The sequence below is a fragment of the Arabidopsis thaliana genome, chromosome 5 (assembly GCF_000001735.4).
Source record: "Arabidopsis thaliana chromosome 5, partial sequence".
NCBI classification, from domain to species: Eukaryota; Viridiplantae; Streptophyta; class Magnoliopsida; order Brassicales; family Brassicaceae; genus Arabidopsis; species Arabidopsis thaliana.
Window position 1 is genome coordinate 10,093,883 of NC_003076.8, and position 20,960 is coordinate 10,114,842.

Here is a 20,960-nt window from a genome sequence, read left to right on the forward strand (position 1 = left end):
AAAAAACTTTCTGAAATGCGATAAGAAAATATACTCATATATGATTCATGTCTTTATTTTAATAGTAGAATGCAATCTTAGTACTGAATATATATATATATATATCCTCAAAAAGATTAAAAATAAACATGTCACCTTTTAAAGAAATGCGATGGTGGAATCATGTCGACAAACACGCTGTCCAACTACTACCGGATATTTTTGTAAATTGCTTATAAAAGTTTTCATTCTTTTCAATACTAAAATTTGTCCTAGATGACAAAGTTGATATGATTAAGATAAGTATCAAAATGGAAAAATAAAAAAAGTCATTTTACAGGTAATGATAATTAAACAATTAGTTTATAGAAAATTAGGTTACATGCATGATCATTAAATCACCAATAATTATTTCACTGGTCATATGACTTCTTCGATTAAGTTAATGACTATTTGACCGTATATATATATTTATTTTATTTTTTAATCTATAAATTTTCTGAAAAGAAACAAGTTACACGGTCCAAAGCCCAAAAAAGACACGCAGATCTAAGCGTTTAAGGTAAAACACTGCCATGAAGGCACACAGGTCTAAAAGAGAAAAAAATACAAGTACAAGGCCCAAACAATTCTAGACCAGAAACGACACGCATGCCTAAAGGAAGAACTGCAGAAGCACGACCAAAGAGAAGGGAAAGACTACTCCAAATACCTGAACCAAGTTGAGAGGAGAGAGAAGCCTGGAGGAGCATTAGTCTGATTCCTAAACAGAGGGTCGAGACGTGATCGAAGAAGTTTGCACATCTCCTTGATGAGGATTGCAGACGGTCTGCTGAGTTGAGTATGAAGGCAGGCGTTACGCTCTTTCCATAGAAGATAAATTGACGCCTGGAAGATAAGCTTAATGATCAAAGCAAGGTTAGGGTCCCTTGTTGCTGATTTCACCCACCAGAGATAATCCATGAACTGGACCGGAGGAGAGAAATTTAGCATAGAGGTGAAATAGAACCAAACAGCATCGCTGAAGGTGCACTCAAAGAACAGATGCTCCCTAGACTCATCATGCTGATTGCAAAGGAGGCACGTCGACAGAATGGAAAATCCCCATCTCCTTAGTTTATCCCGGGTGTGCAACCTGTTCTAAGCAACCACCCAACAGATAAAAGCATGTTTTGGAATACGATCTTTGAACCAAATTGAATTGTGCCAAGACACAGAAGGGCCAAGCGGATTAAGAGCCTGCCATGTTTTTGGGGAAGAGAAGTTTGTTGATGGAGGAAGATGATCAAGCTTCCAAAGATAAACATCGTCCTCTTCACAATCAATCATGGGACCCACGTCAGGTAAGATAGACTTAATGAGAGATATGATGGGGTTCCTACTGCGACTTACAGAAATCCACCAATTGTTATCACGGATACCGTCTCTCACCACAGAATAAAGAGGCAGACCAACAATCTGCGGACCAATAAGGCCAGACAGGTTGATTAGAGGTCCTAGACCAGTCCAGTTGTCGAGCCAAAAGCTTAAAGTAGTACCAGACCCAGCTTCACAGACCAAAAAAGGTCTAGCTAAGCTCCTTAACTTACACAGCTTCCTCCAGATCCAGCTGCCAGAGTTAGCAGGGTTTAAATCCCAGAAGTTCCTACTACCAATAAGGTTTATTTTCACCCAAGAAACCCACAGAGAACCAGCCTTCGTAAAGAGCAGAACTTCAAAGCAAAGACCTTATTCCAAGAGACTAAGCGTTTAAGGCCCAACCCCCCCCACAGTCCTTAGCAGTACAAACCACCTCCCAAGCAATTTTTGCACCCCGAGCTGAGTTAGGGGTTCCTTTCCACAGGTAGGAACTGCACATTTGTTCCAACTTAAGGAGACACTGAGTAGACAGCAGGAAAATAGAAGTTCCAGAAATTGATTGTTGAGTAAATAACAGATTTCAGAAGTTGAAGCCTACCAGCGAACGACAAGTGTCTAACAGTCCAAGAAGCAAACTTGTGGTTAATTCTAAGTATTTAACTCCAAACTTGTGGTTAATTCTAAGCAAAGTTGAAGCCTACCAGAGAGGCTGGTAGTCCTGTCTGCGCATCTTTTGGGCCATCAGAGGAACCCCCAAGTATTTAACTGGAAGAGAGCCTAGAGAGATACCAAATTTGTCAGAGATACCTCTCAATCTAGTAATATCGGCACCATCAATGAGAAGAGCTGTCTTTTGCTTGTTGATACCCAACCCCGAACCTCTTTTGAAGTCATCCAAGATAGAGAGAATCCCAGCAATGGAGGAATCAGAGTCATCGAAGAAGACCAGGACATCGTCTGCGAAACTCAGATGAGTGACAATCAGAACTAAGCACCTGGGATGAAGCTGAAATAAGGAGTTGATGGCGCTTCTGTCCAAGAGCTTAGCGAGAATATCCATCACGAGAACAAACAGGTGAGACGACATGGGGTCCCCCTGTCTGATCCCTTTCTTACCCGGAAAATAGCCAATCAATTCACGTTAAACGCAATGCTATAAGATGGAGTGGAGATACAGATTCTTATCCAATTTACAAAAGTCGGAGGGAGATCCATTGCCTTAAGAACGTTGAGAAGAAATTCCCAATTCACATTATCATAGGCCTTAGATAAATCTATCTGTAAACAGCCTCTAGAGACTTCCCCCTCAAGATGAAACCCTTCCATTAACTCTGAAGCAAGCAATACGATTTCAAAGAGTAATCTTCCCTTTATGAAACCAACTTGGTTATTTTGGACCGCCTGAGAGATGAAAAGCTTTAGAAGCTGAGATAGATTCGAGTAATAACCTTGTATATCGTGTTGCAGCAAGTCACTGGGCGAAACTGAGATAGCTTATCCGCCCCTATCACCTTAGGAATAAGAGTTATAGCCGTCATATTGAACCTTCGCAGCAAATGACATGTGGTAAAAAACTCTTTCGCAGCAGCAATAATGTTATCCTTAACCACATACCAAGAATCCCAAAAGAACTCTGCTGGGAACCCGTCCGACCCCGGGGCCTTATTCTTTGGCATAGAGAAGACAGACTGAGTGATTTCTTCAACTGAAGGAATAGCTGAAAGCTTTGCTGCAAGCGAGGTATCACAACGAAAGCGGTGCAGAGCCTTAATCGTGTCAATAGACAAAGGAACTGTATCCTCATTTTCAGAACCAAAAAGCTGAGTGTAATATGCAACAATCATATCTTTTAACTGGCTGACATTATCCACCTTTGAATCATCATTTCCTCTGAGGTACTTGATGAGATTAACAGCTTGATGAGCAATTACCATTTCATGAAAGAACCTCGTATTTGCATCTCCCTCATGAAGCCATCTTATTCGAGACTTCTGTCTATAGAACGATTCTAAGGCCAGAGCAAAGAAGTTCTAATTTTTTCTGGCCACATGCTCTTGTCTGAAAAGAGAAGTATTAGGAGTGGAAAGAAGGAGCCTCTGAATGTCTTCCAACTGAGTAAGAGCGTCTCTTGTTTTCTGATTACCAAAACCAGACCTGTTCAAGACTCTACAAGCAAGCTTTGCATTCTTTAAGCGCTCCTCTAACATAAATATATTAGAACAAATAAGAGTATCTTTCTCCCAAGCAGCCCCAATACAATCCAAGAATGTCTGGTGAGTCGCAAGGAAAGAGAAATATTTGAAGGACTTCTTAGCACGAGCATGTTGATTTACCAAGTGGATTATACAAGGTGAGTGGTCTGAGTCACCAGGAGCCTCAAACGAGGCAATGGCAGACGGAAAGGAATAAAACCATGGCCCGTTTCCTAGAGCTCTGTTCAGCTTCCTAATAATAGGATTCCCTTGCTGGTGATTAGACCAAGTACAAAAAACACCACGACTTGGAAGATCAGCCAAATCATTGACCCTCAAGCATTCTTGAAAATCATCAAGGCCCCTGATAGAAAGAGCAGTCTGACTTATTGAGTAATGCTCACTTGATGCTGCAATTTGATTGTAGTCACCCATTAGCAGCCAAGGAGTATTTATCAAAGGTGAGGTTGTAGCTAAAGCTGAAATTTCCTCTCATAACAACCGACGATCGAGTTCAGCATTCTTTTCATACACAAAAGCAGCAGCAAACGAAGTGGCAACAGAAGGAACTTTGATACTGCACAAGATCATTTGTTCAGATTTCTTAACGACCAAAACGGAAACCAAAGGATCCCAGACTAGCCAGATCCGACCCAAAACAGAACGACAATAGTTGCTCTCCATTCTCCAACCGGGAAGAATGGAAGCCAAAATAGCAAGGGGGTTATTCTCTGCAACATGAGCTTCCAAAAAGCCGCCAATTAATAACTTATTCGAAGTAATCCAGCTACGAACTACTCTTTGACGAGAATGGCTATTTAAGCCTCTGATATTCCAGCAAAAAATTGTCATTTCTACACAAAAGGTTATATTGAAGGATACATCAATGAATTCCAGCCTTGCTCGAGGATTCACCTCGTGCACTAGCCTGAGCTCCGGACTGCAATTTATTATGCCAAATCTTCATATGTTTCTTCCTCTCCTTCTTAGTCATGGCCCCCCAACCAGGAGGGGTTGGAAACATGGCATTATCAACCAACTGTTTTGAGCTAACATTGCTCTGAATAGGATCCCCTATGGCGCTGCAAGGAGGCATAGGCCTACCGGCTGGATCAAAAACAGAGGGAGAAGGGATCTCAGCAGAAGTACCCCCTTTTAGCAAAACTGGAGCCAGCGAGACCAGCGACAGAGACACTTTCAATGCCTTGTCCACCACTGGTTTTTCCACCCACTACGTGGAGTTAACAGGTAGCGAGCTCATGATCTTTTTTTCTTTGTTGATAAAGGTGGAAGGGTCTATCTTGGGAGGGAGACTAGACGCTCGATTCTTAGACCGAGAGCGCCTTCTCTTGGGTTTAGCATTGGTGGCCCTCGAGGGGTCTTAAACCCCGTTAGCAGCTAGAGAGTTAGAATCAGTGGTTGGCAGAACAATGGAAGGGTGAGACACTTCTCTCGAACTTGCAGGTTTGCCAGCCTTGAAAGGGGATTTTTTCAGTAGAGATGTCGGGCATCTGCTTAGGAGGTGACCATACCTCCCGCAATTCAGGCACTTGGGAGGTGGACGAGGATACTCCACAGAGACACGTGCTGTGTTCCCCTGGATGTCGCGAACAACCACAGTGGTGGGAAGCGTAGAGTCCAACTTGATGATAACCTTCACTTTGGGAACTCCAATGTTAATCGGATCAAGCCAGGACTTCTTTGTATGAAGAGGCTCGCCAATTCCGCTAGCAATGACGCTAATCTCTTCCAAGGAATAAAATTGAGGGGGGACTTTTTTCAGCACAGCCCAGGTGGGAGCAAATTGAAGTTCCTCAAGTTCCAATGGGCCATTGGGAGACCAAGGATAGACCGTACAAGAGCAATTTCCAGCTTGCCAGAAGCCAATGTCAACCACCCATTTCCGGGTAGCGGTCGACGGAATGAAGATTAGAGCTGCTGTCTCTGAGATCATTCGAACCGTAATGTTGCCAAACTTACCCCAGATGGGGTGTAGGTCTGTGAAGATCGTGGTCGAAGAAGGGCAGAGACCGTGGAATTGGGCAACAAGATGACCCTTCCACATTGCAGCTATTTTTAAGAGGATCGATGGGAGAGCCACTACAACTGGGGTGCCATCTTCCAAGAAGGAAGGGGGATCCATTTGCTTCAGATTCCTAAGGGAATCTTTGAATTTTGTGGCCCAAGGACGGTCATAATTCGAGGACTGAGAAACTTCAGCAAAGGATTTCACGGAAGTGTGACCTGAGGAGTTGTTTATCTGCAGGTTTGCTCCAGCCACTGGCGAGCTTCCTAGAATGCTGGCGGTAATCACAATGGAGGAGGTCTAGTTGACACAAAGAGGATAGGCACAAAGTGTTCCGGAATCCCAGCGGTGGCCAGAGTGGAGGAGATCTCTAACACTGGAGATGCCACAGAGCTAATAGGAACCGACAAAACAGGTAGTTGGTCGGAAATCACAGTGGAGGAGTTCTCTAACACTGGAGTCGCAACAGAGCTAATAGGAACTGACGAAACAGGAAGATGGTCGGAAACCACAGTGGAGGAGTTCTTTAACACTGGAGTCGCCGAGAGGAAGAGAGTGAGCAGGAAGCTCAGCGACGCAACACAAAGCTTCAACTGGGGATTCACGAGGAGAAGACACATCTTCAGATCCAGGGAATCAAAGAAGGAGACGGAGACCCAACAGGCTCGGGAATAGTCCCGGAAGGGCTAACTGGAAGAGGAGGCGAGGCGGCACCCGAGGAAAGAACCTCAGAAGACAACGGAGCCGGAACAGCCCGAGGAGCAGACAACGAAGACGACGCCACTAAGGAAGCCAGCACTCGATCGAACTTGGAGGAAGGGCGAAAAGGAAGGGGCGAGAGGGCTTCTTCTTTTTCTTCGACATCGAGAAATTCTCGTTTGCCGGCGTGAGGCCGGCCAATGGCGGCGATTGGGTTAGGGATTGCAATCGCCAGAAAAGTTGCCTTTAATAGAGAGAAAATCGAGTCCTTTCACGGTTAAAAGTTAATATAGTGATCATTTTGACCGTATATTTGAGAACGTATTATCATAAACCAAAGCAACACGCTCTTTAGTTTGAACAAAAAAATTTGTGTTGGCTATGTCATCTTCTTCTTCAAATTTACTAGACGAAGCTCATCTCTACTGAATGAATCCTCTTTTTCCTTCGCTATAAATTCAATCAAATTTTAATTAACAAACCAAGACTTGTAAACTAGATCCATATTGACTATCAAGAATAATTTCATTACCAGTTAAATGATTACTCTCCACTGCGATCTGCACTAACCATTTTAATATTCGTATTTATATTATGTCATATAAACCATGCTAACGACTACCTTATGATCATGATTGACATATTTCTCCGGATTCATAAAGTTCTTCATCATCTTTGACATATATAGATGTAATTTTCATGTTTGCACGTTGAAAATTTGCTAGGACATATACTTTTTTTTTTGTCAAACAACTTGATTTCATTCATCTAATAACTGAAACAAGTTTACATGTAGTCAAGGAGCAAAAATTAAAAAGGCTTTAAAACAAAGTAGCAACAACAAGAAGCAAATGTTAAAACAAATGCTACACAAAGATAGCAAAGATAAATCGACAAAGGATCCATGAAAACTTTAGGGCCAATGCTACAGAACAGACTGGTACAAGTTAAAGTACGAGTTGTCGAAGCATCATCCACAAACAGAGCGGTGGACGAAGTAATGGTAATGGTCCATAATAGACAAGGTGACGTTGAAAAGGTTTCCAAAGTCGAGATTCTCGTTGTCCCAGGTAGAACAAGCAGGAAATGGTCGTCGACAAGGAAAGGAGTTGAGTGGGTTCTGTCATCTAATGGGTTTAAAGGTATAGAGTTGAAAAGTATTTGGTAAGCACCACTACACAGAGCCGGTTTCATAATGCCATAGCTTCTCAAAACCTTGCTTTCATGAATATCAATCTTAAAAACGTTAGACAAGTACGACTCGGATTCAATATTCAACGGATTCGGGGAGAGAGGAATAAAGAAATTCCGGTAACCGTCTCTCCGTAGGGAGGAGATCATAATGCCGTTATTCCCTAATCTAATAGCATATCTAAAACCTAGATACACCAAGTCCATTAGCCTTAAACTTTGATGAGAAGATGAAGCACTTGAGGAATTACAATTGGCCTAGGTTCTAGAGATAAAATTACACGCCAAAACCATTAAAATCAACAAAGAGCTTAAGCAGAGTCCATAACCAATTAAGGCGCTAAGTCGGGATATCAAGTCTAATGGGCTAATTGGAGATTTAAGAGTAACAGACCTGGGCCAAACTAGTGGAGAAAGTAGGCTGCCAATTCCAGGGATGGGCCGAAGATAACAGTTAGGCCCAAAGGAGACTCGCCCAAAAGGAGAAACCCTAGAAAACCTCTAGAAAGAGGAACTCTATCGTACACCGCCGCCAACATCGTCGGAGAAGCCAATCCAATAAGTGAAGCGCTGGGCAACAACTGGTGCATGGATCTTTCAAGAGAAGATCAGGATCTATAAAGGCTTTGAAGAGCAGGGAAGGAGGGTTCTGATTTGTGAGAAAAACCACCTACGGGAAGGGAGTGATCTTTCTTCTTCGAATTCGAAAGTGAAATCGGGAGAGAGCAAGTTCGGAAGAAGGTCTTTGGAGACCACCTTGGTCCTCTATCACAGATCTGTTCGAATCCCATCGAAAAATTGGATTTTAGGGATGATTGAAGAGTTAGCCAGAAGAAAGAAGAAGAGAGATTTGTGTGGTGCATCTGAGAAGAAGGAGAGATGTTCCGACGCCGGCAAGACGGAGCTTCACCGGCGTCATAAAAGAAAATCGGAGGAGAAGCTTTGATAAACGTGTCTGGGAAAAGACATGTCGCTTTTGTTTTTCCTTTAGCTTGTATTTGTCAGTTTATATTGACATATACCTTCTAATCAATTAGATTTGCATGTAAAAATTACAAAAAACATTTTGGGAGAAAAGCTAAAGCAAAAAAAAGAGGTCTGATCTCAATGAAAATACTTGTCAATCATCATACTAATTAATTATTTAGGAATTCAAATGATTATGTAACCATACTAAAAATAATCTACGTTATAAATACAAGTAGAAAAAATCATCCAAATACCTTGACAAACAATAAAAAAAATTTATCCTTTCATCTCAATTTCCCCTCCTTTTAGCGCTAAATTGTGAGAGCCAAAACTCGCACAAGAGAAATTGTACTAAGGGTTCCTTCAAAGAACGGATCTATGTGAGATTCTCAAAGAACAACAGAATTGTTGATTACCGCGGACGGTGTTCTTGGTTATATTATTGAAATAATGAGGATTCGATCGTACAAGTGTTTAGAAATATGGAAAATAAGTGTTTTGCCTTCAAAATCAGAGCGTTTTTGATAGCCTGAAGTTGAGAGCGTTTTTGTGCGTGTCCCCTTTATTGGTCCCTTGAGGCACTTTATATAGGGCTTTGGTGAACCGCCCCTCGCGATATTCTTCGAAGATTCATTGTTATCTTAGAGGCGGTGGTGATTTATCTTTATCTTCTGTAGATTTTCGCGGGATCTTCTCCCTATGGATAATATCCTTGCGTCGGGTCTGAGTCTTTTCCTCGGGTCTGAGTCTTTTCCTCGGGTTTAAGGTGCTTTGGCCTTGGTACGAAGTTTATTCCGAGTCGGGTGCCTCTTGTCGACCTGTAGCTAGACGGCTCGTTTCGCGCGAGCTAAATCGTTTACCCGAAGTGCTTCTGAGGTTCGTCTCGGGGTGGTTTCCTGAGAGCACCCGAGACGTTCCTATGGTCGGGTCGGAAGGTTACTTGCAGAGACCTCCGAGCCTCCTTAGTGGGCAGTTCGACGATAAAATCGGCTGAACCTGGGATTTTGCACATGTTTTGTTCCGATACTCGATGTCATATTCAATGAGCTCGATTGTCCATTTAGCTAGGCGTCCTGATTGGCTTGGACTGTGTAAGATAGCGCGGAGCGGCATGGATCCCATTACTATGATGGAATGGGACTGAAAGTAGGGTCGCAGTTTTTGAGCCGACATTATGACTGCTAAGGCGAGTTTCTCCATTTGCGGGTAGCGAGATTCTGCGCCGGTGAATGTTTGCGAGACGTAAAAAATCGGTTTCTGTTCATCTCTGTCTTCTCGGACTAACACTCCGCTGACTGCAGTATCCGATACGGCAACATACAAGTATAGTGGTTCTCCGATTACGGGTTGTGCGAGGATGGGTGGTGTTGCCAGATACTTCTTGAGTTCCTGAAAAGCTTCTTCGCACCGGGTCGTCCATTCGAACTTCTTGTTTCCCCGAAGCACATCGTAAAAGGCCAAGCATTTGTCGGTTGAGCGAGAGTTGAAACGGTTAAGGGCCGCAACTCTTCCGGTTAGGCGCTGCACTTCTCGCTTGTTCTGAGGTGATGACATTCCCAACAATGCCTCGATTTGCTTCGGATTTGCCTCGATGCCGCGGTGCGTGACTAGATACCCGAGGAACTCTCCGGATCTTACCCCGAAGCGGCACTTGGCTAGATTGAGTTAGACGTTGTAGAGGTTAAGCTGCTGGAAACATTCGCGCAAATGGGATACGTGTTCTTCCTCTGCCAAGGATTTCACCAACATGTCGTCGATGTAAACTTCCATTGTCTTCCCGATCTATAATGCGGAGATTTTGTTGACGAAACGTTGATAAGTTTCCCCAGCGTTTTTGAGTTCGAATGGCATTACTCGGTAACAAAAGATGCCTTGTTCTGTGTAGAATGCAGTTTTTTCTTGAACCTCGGGGTTCATCATGATCTGGTTGTAACCAGCGAAAGCGTCCATGAATGACAGCAACTTGTTTCCAGAAGTTGATTCTACGAGGCGATCGATGTGTGGTAATGAGAAACTGTCTTTCGGGCAGGCTTTGTTAAGGTCGATGAAATCTACGCAGACTCTCCATTTGCCGCTTTTTTTTTTACTACGTTGGGTTTGCTAGCCAATCGAGATATTTTGCCTCGGTGATAGAGCTGATCCTTAGTAATTTTTCAACCTCGACTTTCACAGCTTCTGCTCGCTCCCGACCCAATTTTCTCCTCTTCTGCTTAACAGGTTTGAACATCGGGTCGATGTTGAGCTCGTGTGATACGATGTCAACACTTACTCCGGGCAGATCTTCTGGGGACCAGGCGAATGTATTGACGTTCTCTTTGAGGAAAGCGGTAAGTTCAGCTGTTAATTCTTCTCCTAGGTCGCCGCTGCCGATTTCCACGCATCGCTCGGGATTTTTGTCATCAAGGCAGATAGAGATTACCGGATCGGGGATTGGTCTCGTGGATTCCCGAGACTCCTCAATCTTTAACTGCTATAAATGCTCGGAAATTGCTTTCTCTTCAGCTCTGCCAAGCTTAGCTTTATTATGATTCGCGTCAGTCGTCGACTCAGTGACGGGGTTCTTGAGCTTGTGTGCTGCCATGAAGCAGATTCGAGCATTTTTCTGATTTCCCCAGATGGTTTTCACGCCATTGCTCGTGGGAAATTTCAGGCAGAGATGATATGTCGAAGCGACAGCTCGGAATTGATTTAACCATGGTGTATCGATAATTGCATTGTAAACGGTCGGTTGGTCGGTAACAGAGAAATCGACGATTTTTGTTACCCCTTTGGCTCGGACTGGTAACTTGATGGTCCCGAGAGTCATAGTGGTTTCTCCAGAAAATCTGAGCACAGGTCGCGGAGATGGTATAATTTGCGTCATGTCGACCTTCATTTCTTGCAGGGTTGTAAGAAAAATGATATCCAGTGTGCTTCCCGGGTCGACCAGAACTCATTCGACGTTGAAATCACCAATGGTTAGTGTAATGACTAAAGGATCGTTGTGTGGACGGTCCAAGCCGTTGGTATCGCTTTCATGAAAAGTTATTTCGTCGTTTGATCCGTTAAATGGCCGCGTCCAGTTACGATTTGAGTCAGGCCTTCCTCTGATAAGCTTTGATTGATGCCGTCGTGTCTTGACAGAAAGCAAAATCTCCTAAAATTGTGAAGATCCTTCCCCGAGCAGCTTCTGGCTCATCGTCATCTGTTTCGCGATTGCCTCGGCCTCTTTTGGATCCTTCGAGGTTTGCCACGGGGGCCGCCTGCTCGGGATTGGCCACAGCATTGACCTACTCGGTTTTGGCCTTTTCTGCTACTAAGTCCTCGATGGTTAAGCCTCCACCGATTTTTCTGGCTAGGAATTTCGCTGCCAACTTCGCCCTGAGGCTACGACATCTGGAAGTATGATGGCTGTAACTCTTATGCAACTCACAGTATTCCTGCTCGTTTCCTGCGGGTTGATCCTTCGTCCAAGTGTAGGATTCTCGTCCGCGGCCTCGTCCTCGGCCTCGGGGTGTATCAGCTTGGTAATTGTGGGCTCCGGAGAAATTTTGTCCTTCATGGTGAACGAATGTCCCGCCTTGAGCGCCCTTTTTGTGGTTCGGAGCGCTGAGTTGAGATTTATCGCTACGAGGCGTTTGCTTAGGCGGCTCGTGTCTTTTTGATAGTAGTTCCATTTCTTCTTCATGGGAAACGTAATCTGAGGCTCGGTGCAAGGCATCTCGGATTGTCTGTGGTTTGGACAAGTTTAGCTCCTTTCGAAATTTGGACTTGTACCATAGTGCTTTTTTCAGAGCAGAGAGAGCCGCTACGTCGTTGATTCCTTCGACTTTGGCTAGGGTAGATCAGAATTTTACGAGGAAGTCTCGAAGTGGCTCATTCGGCTGCTGAGACAATGACCACAGATCGGCGTCTAACGTGCCAGGATCGATTAGCACCGAATATTCCTTTAGGAAGAGCGTCGATAGCTCCTGAAAACTGTCCACGGAATTTCCCTCGAGTCTTGAGAACCAATCCAGGGCTGGTCCTTTCAAGTGTTCGACGAACAGGTGACAGAGACCGGCGTCTCTTTCGTCGGGTCTGAATTTGGCTCGGGCCACAGAGATTATGAATGACTTCAAGTGTCCTTTCGGGTCGGAGGATCCATTGAAGTATTTGATCCTTAGCTTTCCTGGATCTGAGATATTGTGTTGGAGATCGTGCGAGTGAAAGGAGTGTTGTGGGACTCCTCCAGAATGCGGTCGATATTTGGGGCCGAGGAGACTGCGTTATGCATTTGGGATCTCACAAGCTTCATCTCGTTTTCTGCCTTGGCTAGGGAGAGCTTGATAGCGCTTATTTCCTATTCTCTGGCGTATTCCTCAGCCCATCGAACGTTCTCTTCTGAATCTCCATCGTCCGAGACCCTGATCTGATCGGCCTAAGCAATTTCTGCTCGGGGAAGAGGGAGCTGTGGATCGTTTCCTTCTGTTCGGTCGTCGTGTCCCGATTTCCCAAGATTGCCGACTCTGCTCGGTCTCTTCCAATTTCCGGCGCGGTTCGGCGAATGGGTGCAAGGACCGGATGTGATGCTTCGGGAAGCATCCATTCGCCCCCTATATAAGGGAGGACGCCCAAGCAATCTCACATCATCTCACAACATCCAAAACACCATAAAACATTCTTAAAGGAGTCCCAACACATCCTAGAGTTGTTGGTCGGAAAGGGGGTGCGGCTCGGTGAGTATAACTCGACCGAACTGATGCGCATGCTACCTCTCGATCCAACGGTTCGATGGAGTGTAGAGGATGGAGAGGGTAGACCGTTCGTCTTAGAGACGAATCGGATCTGGTAGACTGATCGTTGGATCGGATCGGCCAGACCGATCGTCAGACGGATCGGCCAGACCGATCGTCAGACGGATCGGATCGGCCAGACGGATCGGACTGACCGATCGTCGGACGGGTCGGATGGGACAGGCAGATCGTCTGACGGAACGGGTCGGACAGACCGATCGTCGGATGGGATGGATCGAGAAAAGTGTTCGAGGAAGCACAAGGATAAGTGCATCCGAACACACCCAAGGGTCGCCCATAGATGCAATCTTACCGATAAAGGGAGAAAGCACCAAGAATGGGTAAGAAACGTGATTCACCATATAGGATCAACATCGCGGCCGCCTTCATGTATCTATCTCCTCAGCCATGGTGAAACCGATCAGAGATCGGTAAGATCAAAGGGTGACTCGACGGATAACCAACGGGAAAGTCCACGGTGGGAACCGATGGACAAAACGGATGTTGGACCCACGAGCAAACCTAAGGCCGACGGAAGAAAGATTTCATGGGCTAGCCTACGATGATCCAGTGGATGAATCCACGGACCCTTGGGTGTGATAAGGATATCGTTCGGACCGCATGGATGGATCATTAAGCCGAAAGCTTTATCGACCACCATGGACCGGACGGGTAAACGGTTAGTAAACCGTGGGCGGTCGTAGTGTTAAACGACCGGAACGGAAACATGGATGGTTCGATAAGCCGAGGGCTCAATCGTCCACCATGTAGCCGGAGGGGCGTACGTTTGGAGAACGAATGGACCAATAAGCCAAGAGCTTGATTTGGCCATCGTGAACCAAGGGAATCGTACGATCTCCAATCTCTATCGTTGTACTTAGACCAGTGGGGTTGGTTGGTTGTATGGCTAAGTAACGATAGGGATTGGTTCATCAATTCACGACTGATGACGAGTCGTTGAACGAATGGAGTAAGGCGACAAACGGGTTAAGGAATCAAATCCGTATATTGGCCAAGGTATGTAACGATCTAGCTTATTAGTTAAGATAGACGTTTGGTAATTGACCGTGAAAGTAGGATAAAGGAATATGCGATTGTTTGGCTTAGAATGATTAGCGAACATATGCATGTCTTGACCGAGTAAAGGATCCATCTAAGTCTAAGGGACAAAGACGATGAAACCGGTACAAGAGTTGGTTAGAATTAAACCTAGGTTAGAAAGACTTCCGCTGTGTAATAAGAGAGCGATTATAGAATTTAGCCTCGTAAAGGCAATTCTATGTTGAATAGCGAAAAACTAAGAGGTTCGGCCGGGGAGAGGCGCGAACTTGAGTACAACGTCGCCGGACGCCGAGACGTCCGGGACGGGGTCTCACAAGTTGGTATCAGAGCATGCTTGATCCTAGGATGGATAGGTGCTCGGGAAAACGTCATAGTAAGGTTTTGGCGGATAAGGAAGTTGAGGGATCGATGTGTTTGGAAACGGAAACAGTTACCCAACTCACGATCAGGAACCAAGATATTATCCTTGTTATCAAAACTTAAACATGACGGGAAAATGGGTTGATATATTCGGAGATGGACCGATATCAATGAAATTTGGATCTAGTCGGAACTTGACTAAGATCGGGTACAGACTTAGTCAGGATTTGACTATTTCTAGGGTTTTGATCTTATCGGAAATTGACCAAGATCATGGAAAAACGACAAGGTCGGAAGAGACCTATGTCGGGAATATTGACCGAGTCCGGTGGGGACCAGGGTCGGAAATATTGACAAAGTCGGAAAAAGACTTAAGTCGAGAATATGATCGAGTCCGGGAAAGGACCAGGATCAAAAATTTGATCGAATGTCGGAAGAGACAAAGATCAGAAAACATTGATCAAGTCTAGGAAAGGACAAAGATCGGGAAATAATGATCGAGTCCGGGAAAGGACCAGGATCAGAAATTTGATCGAATGTCGGAAAAGACAAAGATCAGAAAACGTTGATCAAGTCAAGAAAAGGACAAAGATTGGAAAACGTTGATCAAGTCCAAGAAAGGACAAAGATCGGAAAACATGGATCAAGTCCAGGAAAGGACAAATATCGGGAAATAATGATCGAGTCCGGGAGAGGACCAGGATCAGGAATTTGATCGAGTGTCGTAAGAGACAAAGATCGAAAAACTTGATCAAACTCGGAAATAGAGATTTGATCAAATGTGATATCTAAAGTCTCGGAGAGACTAAAGATGGGAAAGCGTTAAGGAGTAAACAAGATCTAACACCCGCTGAATTCGAGGACGAATTCAGTTTAAGGGGGGTAGACTTGTAACGCCCGTGTCCCGAGTTAGGGAGTAAGCAAGATCTTACACACGCCGAATTCGAGGACGAATTCAGTTTAAGGGGGGTAGACTTGTAACGACCGCGTCCCGCGTTCATAAAGAGGCCAGGTTGTTTTAGGAGAAAACTAGACCATGGTCAAGAAACGGACTAAAATACTTAGTCGGATGAACGAGAAAGTTCAAGCTGAACCAGCTAGGTGAGCTGGACAAGCTAGGATGAACTAGCTAGCTAAGCTAGGTGAGCTAAACCAGCTGGAAGACTAGCTAGCTAAGCTAGATGAGCTGACCGACAGCTCGACTGAGCTCGGTGAGCTGATCGTGTACTGACCCAGTTGGGTGGTCTGGTCAGCTGACACTCGAGCTGGTGGACTGTGGTAGCTCACGGGTGAAAAGGTGTCTCGGCCAAAAGGTGTAAGGTCGAGCGGGTACCAACGAACGGTTGTGACCTTTTGGAAGGAACGGATGTGACCTTTCGAAAGGATGCAAAGAACGGATGTGACCTTTCGGAAGGGTGCAAGGACCGGATGTGATGCTTCGGGAAGCATCCATTCGCCCCCTATATAAGGGAGGACGCCCAAGCAATCTCACATCATCTCACAACATCCAAAACACCATAAAACATTCTTAAAGGAGTCCCAACACATCCTAGAGTTGTTGGTCGGAAAGGGGGTGCGGCTCGGCGAGTATAACTCGACCGAACTGATGCGCATGCTACCTCCCGATCCAACGGTTCGATGGAGTGTAGAGGATGGAGAGGGTAGACCGTTCGTCTTAGAGACGAATCGGATCTGGTAGACCGATCGTTGGATCGGATCGGCCAGACCGATCGTCAGACGGATCGGCCAGACCGATCGTCAGACGGATCGGATCGGCCAGACGGATCGGACTGACCGATCGTCGGACGGGTCGGATGGGACAGGCCGATCGTCTGACGGAACGGGTCGGACAGACCGATCGTCGGATGGGATGGATCGAGAAAAGTGTTCGAGGAAGCATAAGGATAAGTGCATCCGAACACACCCAAGGGTCGCCCATAGATGCAATCTTACCGATAAAGGGAGAAAGCACCAAGAATGGGTAAGAAACGTGATTCACCATATAGGATCAACATCGCGGCCGCCTTCATGTATCTATCTCCTCAGCCATGGTGAAACCGATCAGAGATCGGTAAGATCAAAGGGTGACTCGACGGATAACCAACGGGAAAGTCCACGGTGGGAACCGATGGACAAAACGGATGTTGGACCCACGAGCAAACCTAAGGCCGACGGAAGAAAGATTTCATGGGCTAGCCTACGATGATCCAGTGGATGAATCCACGGACCCTTGGGTGTGATAAGGATATCGTTCGGACCGCATGGATGGATCATTAAGCCGAAAGCTTTATCGACCACCATGGACCGGACGGGTAAACGGTTAGTAAACCGTGGGCGGTCGTAGTGTTAAACGACCGGAACGGAAACATGGATGGTTCGATAAGCCGAGGGCTCAATCGTCCACCATGTAGCCGGAGGGGCGTACGTTTGGAGAACGAATGGACCAATAAGCCAAGAGCTTGATTTGGCCATCGTGAACCAAGGGAATCGTACGATCTCCAATCTCTATCGTTGTACTTAGACCAGTGGGGTTGGTTGGTTGTATGGCTAAGTAACGATAGGGATTGGTTCATCAATTCACGACTGATGACGAGTCGTTGAACGAATGGAGTAAGGCGACAAACGGGTTAAGGAATCAAATCCGCATATTGGCCAAGGTATGTAACGATCTAGCTTATTAGTTAAGATAGACGTTTGGTAATTGACCGTGAAAGTAGGATAAAGGAATATGCGATTGTTTGGCTTAGAATGATTAGCGAACATATGCATGTCTTGACCGAGTAAAGGATCCATCTAAGTCTAAGGGACAAAGACGATGAAACCGGTACAAGAGTTGGTTAGAATTAAAGCAAGGTTAGAAAGACTTCCGCTGTGTAATAAGAGAGCGATTATAGAATTTAGCCTCGTAAAGGCAATTCTATGTTGAATAGCGAAAAACTAAGAGGTTCGGCCGGGGAGAGGCGCGAACTTGAGTACAACGTCGCCGGACGCCGAGACGTCCGGGACGGGGTCTCACAAGTTGGTATCAGAGCATGCTTGATCCTAGGATGGATAGGTGCTCGGGAAAACGTCATAGTAAGGTTTTGGCGGATAAGGAAGTTGAGGGATCGATGTGTTTGGAAACGGAAACAGTTACCCAACTCACGATCAGGAACCAAGATATTATCCTTGTTATCAAAACTTAAACATGACGGGAAAATGGGTTGATATATTCGGAGATGGACCGATATCAATGAAATTTGGATCTAGTCGGAACTTGACTAAGATCGGGTACAGACTTAGTCAGGATTTGACTATTTCTAGGGTTTTGATCTTATCGGAAATTGACCAAGATCATGGAAAAACGACAAGGTCGGAAGAGACGTATGTCGGGAATATTGACCGAGTCCGGTGGGGACCAGGGTCGGAAATATTGACAAAGTCGGAAAAAGACTTAAGTCGAGAATATGATCGAGTCCGGGAAAGGACCAGGATCAAAAATTTGATCGAATGTCGGAAGAGACAAAGATCAGAAAACATTGATCAAGTCTAGGAAAGGACAAAGATCGGGAAATAATGATCGAGTCCGGGAAAGGACCAGGATCAGAAATTTGATCGAATGTCGGAAAAGACAAAGATCAGAAAACGTTGATCAAGTCAAGAAAAGGACAAAGATTGGAAAACGTTGATCAAGTCCAAGAAAGGACAAAGATCGGAAAACATGGATCAAGTCCAGGAAAGGACAAATATCGGGAAATAATGATCGAGTCCGGGAGAGGACCAGGATCAGGAATTTGATCGAGTGTCGTAAGAGACAAAGATCGAAAAACTTGATCAAACTCGGAAATAGAGATTTGATCAAATGTGATATCTAAAGTCTCGGAGAGACTAAAGATGGGAAAGCGTTAAGGAGTAAACAAGATCTAACACCCGCTGAATTCGAGGACGAATTCAGTTTAAGGGGGGTAGACTTGTAACGCCCGTGTCCCGAGTTAGGGAGTAAGCAAGATCTTACACACGCCGAATTCGAGGACGAATTCAGTTTAAGGGGGGTAGACTTGTAACGACCGCGTCCCGCGTTCATAAAGAGGCCAGGTTGTTTTAGGAGAAAACTAGACCATGGTCAAGAAACGGACTAAAATACTTAGTCGGATGAACGAGAAAGTTCAAGCTGAACCAGCTAGGTGAGCTGGACAAGCTAGGATGAACTAGCTAGCTAAGCTAGGTGAGCTAAACCAGCTGGAAGACTAGCTAGCTAAGCTAGATGAGCTGACCGACAGCTCGACTGAGCTCGGTGAGCTGATCGTGTACTGACCCAGCTGGGTGGTCTGGTCAGCTGACACTCGAGCTGGTGGACTGTGGTAGCTCACGGGTGAAAAGGTGTCTCGGCCAAAAGGTGTAAGGTCGAGCGGGTACCAACGAACGGTTGTGACCTTTTGGAAGGAACGGATGTGACCTTTCGAAAGGATGCAAAGAACGGATGTGACCTTTCGGAAGGGTGCAAGGACCGGATGTGATGCTTCGGGAAGCATCCATTCGCCCCCTATATAAGGGAGGACGCCCAAGCAATCTCACATCATCTCACAACATCCAAAACACCATAAAACATTCTTAAAGGAGTCCCAACACATCCTAGAGTTGTTGGTCGGAAAGGGGGTGCGGCTCGGCGAGTATAACTCGACCGAACTGATGCGCATGCTACCTCCCGATCCAACGGTTCGATGGAGTGTAGAGGATGGAGAGGGTAGACCGTTCGTCTTAGAGACGAATCGGATCTGGTAGACCGATCGTTGGATCGGATCGGCCAGACCGATCGTCAGACGGATCGGCCAGACCGATCGTCAGACGGATCGGATCGGCCAGACGGATCGGACTGACCGATCGTCGGACGGGTCGGATGGGACAGGCCGATCGTCTGACGGAACGGGTCGGACAGACCGATCGTCGGATGGGATGGATCGAGAAAAGTGTTCGAGGAAGCACAAGGATAAGTGCATCCGAACACACCCAAGGGTCGCCCATAGATGCAATCTTACCGATAAAGGGAGAAAGCACCAAGAATGGGTAAGAAACGTGATTCACCATATAGGATCAACATCGCGGCCGCCTTCATGTATCTATCTCCTCAGCCATGGTGAAACCGATCAGAGATCGGTAAGATCAAAGGGTGACTCGACGGATAACCAACGGGAAAGTCCACGGTGGGAACCGATGGACAAAACGGATGTTGGACCCACGAGCAAACCTAAGGCCGACGGAAGAAAGATTTCATGGGCTAGCCTACGATGATCCAGTGGATGAATCCACGGACCCTTGGGTGTGATAAGGATATCGTTCGGACCGCATGGATGGATCATTAAGCCGAAAGCTTTATCGACCACCATGGACCGGACGGGTAAACGGTTAGTAAACCGTGGGCGGTCGTAGTGTTAAACGACCGGAACGGAAACATGGATGGTTCGATAAGCCGAGGGCTCAATCGTCCACCATGTAGCCGGAGGGGCGTACGTTTGGAGAACGAATGGACCAATAAGCCAAGAGCTTGATTTGGCCATCGTGAACCAAGGGAATCGTACGATCCCCAATCTCTATCGTTGTACTTAGACCAGTGGGGTTGGTTGGTTGTATGGCTAAGTAACGATAGGGATTGGTTCATCAATTCACGACTGATGACGAGTCGTTGAACGAATGGAGTAAGGCGACAAACGGGTTAAGGAATCAAATCCGCATATTGGCCAAGGTATGTAACGATCTAGCTTATTAGTTAAGATAGACGTTTGGTAATTGACCGTGAAAGTAGGATAAAGGAATATGCGATTGTTTGGCTTAGAATGATTAGCGAACATATGCATGTCTTGACCGAGTAAAGGATCCATCTAAGTCTAAGGGACAAAGACGATGAAACCGGTACAAGAGTTGGTTAGAATTAAAGCAAGGTTAGAAAGACTTCCGCTGTGTAATAAGAGAGCGATTATAGAATTTAGCCTCGTAAAGGCAATTCTATGTTGAATAGCGAAAAACTAAGAGGTTCGGCCGGGGAGAGGCGCGAACTTGAGTACAACGTCGCCGGACGCCGAGACGTCCGGGACGGGGTCTCACAGAAACGAGTAGTCCTGACCTGTCCTTGGAAGGTAGCTGCTTCGAGTTGTTGCGCCAAAGATTGATTCGCCTGTTCTTGATCGTTTACCTTCTTCTGAAGTTGAGCCATCATACTTCTTAATTCTACTAGGACCGCAGGAGCGGTGGCTTCAGGAACGTTTGTCTGGTTTGGAGGGATCGGGTTTCCCTTTGCGTCAACTATGTTATCGGGGATCTGATTGTTGACCATTGTGGATTGGTTGGTTTGTTCTGTGTTCTGGGAGTAAGAGAAATCTCAATTTCCCCTCCTTT

At 45.7% G+C, this 20,960-nt stretch overlaps 1 protein-coding gene, 1 long non-coding RNA gene and 5 pseudogenes across 7 annotated transcripts; 4 read left to right on the top strand and 3 right to left on the bottom strand.

Annotated features, from left to right (window-relative positions):
- Positions 1-528: 528 nt before the first annotated feature.
- Positions 529-4,626, bottom strand: AT5G28085 (annotated as a pseudogene; the record flags this gene model as incomplete). The annotated part of the gene is made up of 1 exon: positions 529-4,626.
- Positions 4,627-6,190: 1,564 nt separating this feature from the next.
- AT5G04665 lies at positions 6,191-6,711 on the top strand. The gene has a single exon (NR_142775.1). It is a non-coding gene; the product is annotated as an other RNA (long non-coding RNA).
- A 448-nt stretch (positions 6,712-7,159) lies between these two features.
- Positions 7,160-8,392, top strand: AT5G28090 (uncharacterized protein; the record flags this gene model as incomplete). The annotated part of the gene is made up of 2 exons (NM_122692.1): positions 7,160-7,397; positions 8,010-8,392. 2 exons carry the CDS (start codon positions 7,160-7,162, stop codon positions 8,390-8,392), a joined length of 621 nt encoding a protein of 206 aa, NP_198161.1.
- Positions 8,393-9,204: 812 nt separating this feature from the next.
- AT5G28100 lies at positions 9,205-12,978 on the bottom strand (annotated as a pseudogene; the record flags this gene model as incomplete). Its single annotated transcript has 1 exon — positions 9,205-12,978.
- Positions 12,979-14,448: 1,470 nt separating this feature from the next.
- On the top strand, positions 14,449-17,272 carry AT5G28110 (annotated as a pseudogene; the record flags this gene model as incomplete). The annotated part of the gene is made up of 11 exons: positions 14,449-14,551; positions 14,634-14,931; positions 15,029-15,164; positions 15,213-15,315; positions 15,394-15,473; positions 15,845-15,904; positions 16,162-16,252; positions 16,317-16,572; positions 16,675-16,825; positions 16,981-17,064; positions 17,153-17,272.
- A 238-nt stretch (positions 17,273-17,510) lies between these two features.
- AT5G28120 lies at positions 17,511-20,472 on the top strand (annotated as a pseudogene; the record flags this gene model as incomplete). Its single annotated transcript has 12 exons — positions 17,511-17,613; positions 17,696-17,993; positions 18,091-18,226; positions 18,275-18,377; positions 18,456-18,535; positions 18,907-18,966; positions 19,224-19,314; positions 19,379-19,634; positions 19,737-19,887; positions 20,043-20,126; positions 20,215-20,310; positions 20,410-20,472.
- Positions 20,473-20,550: 78 nt separating this feature from the next.
- AT5G28130 lies at positions 20,551-20,898 on the bottom strand (annotated as a pseudogene; the record flags this gene model as incomplete). Its single annotated transcript has 1 exon — positions 20,551-20,898.
- Positions 20,899-20,960: the final 62 nt, after the last annotated feature.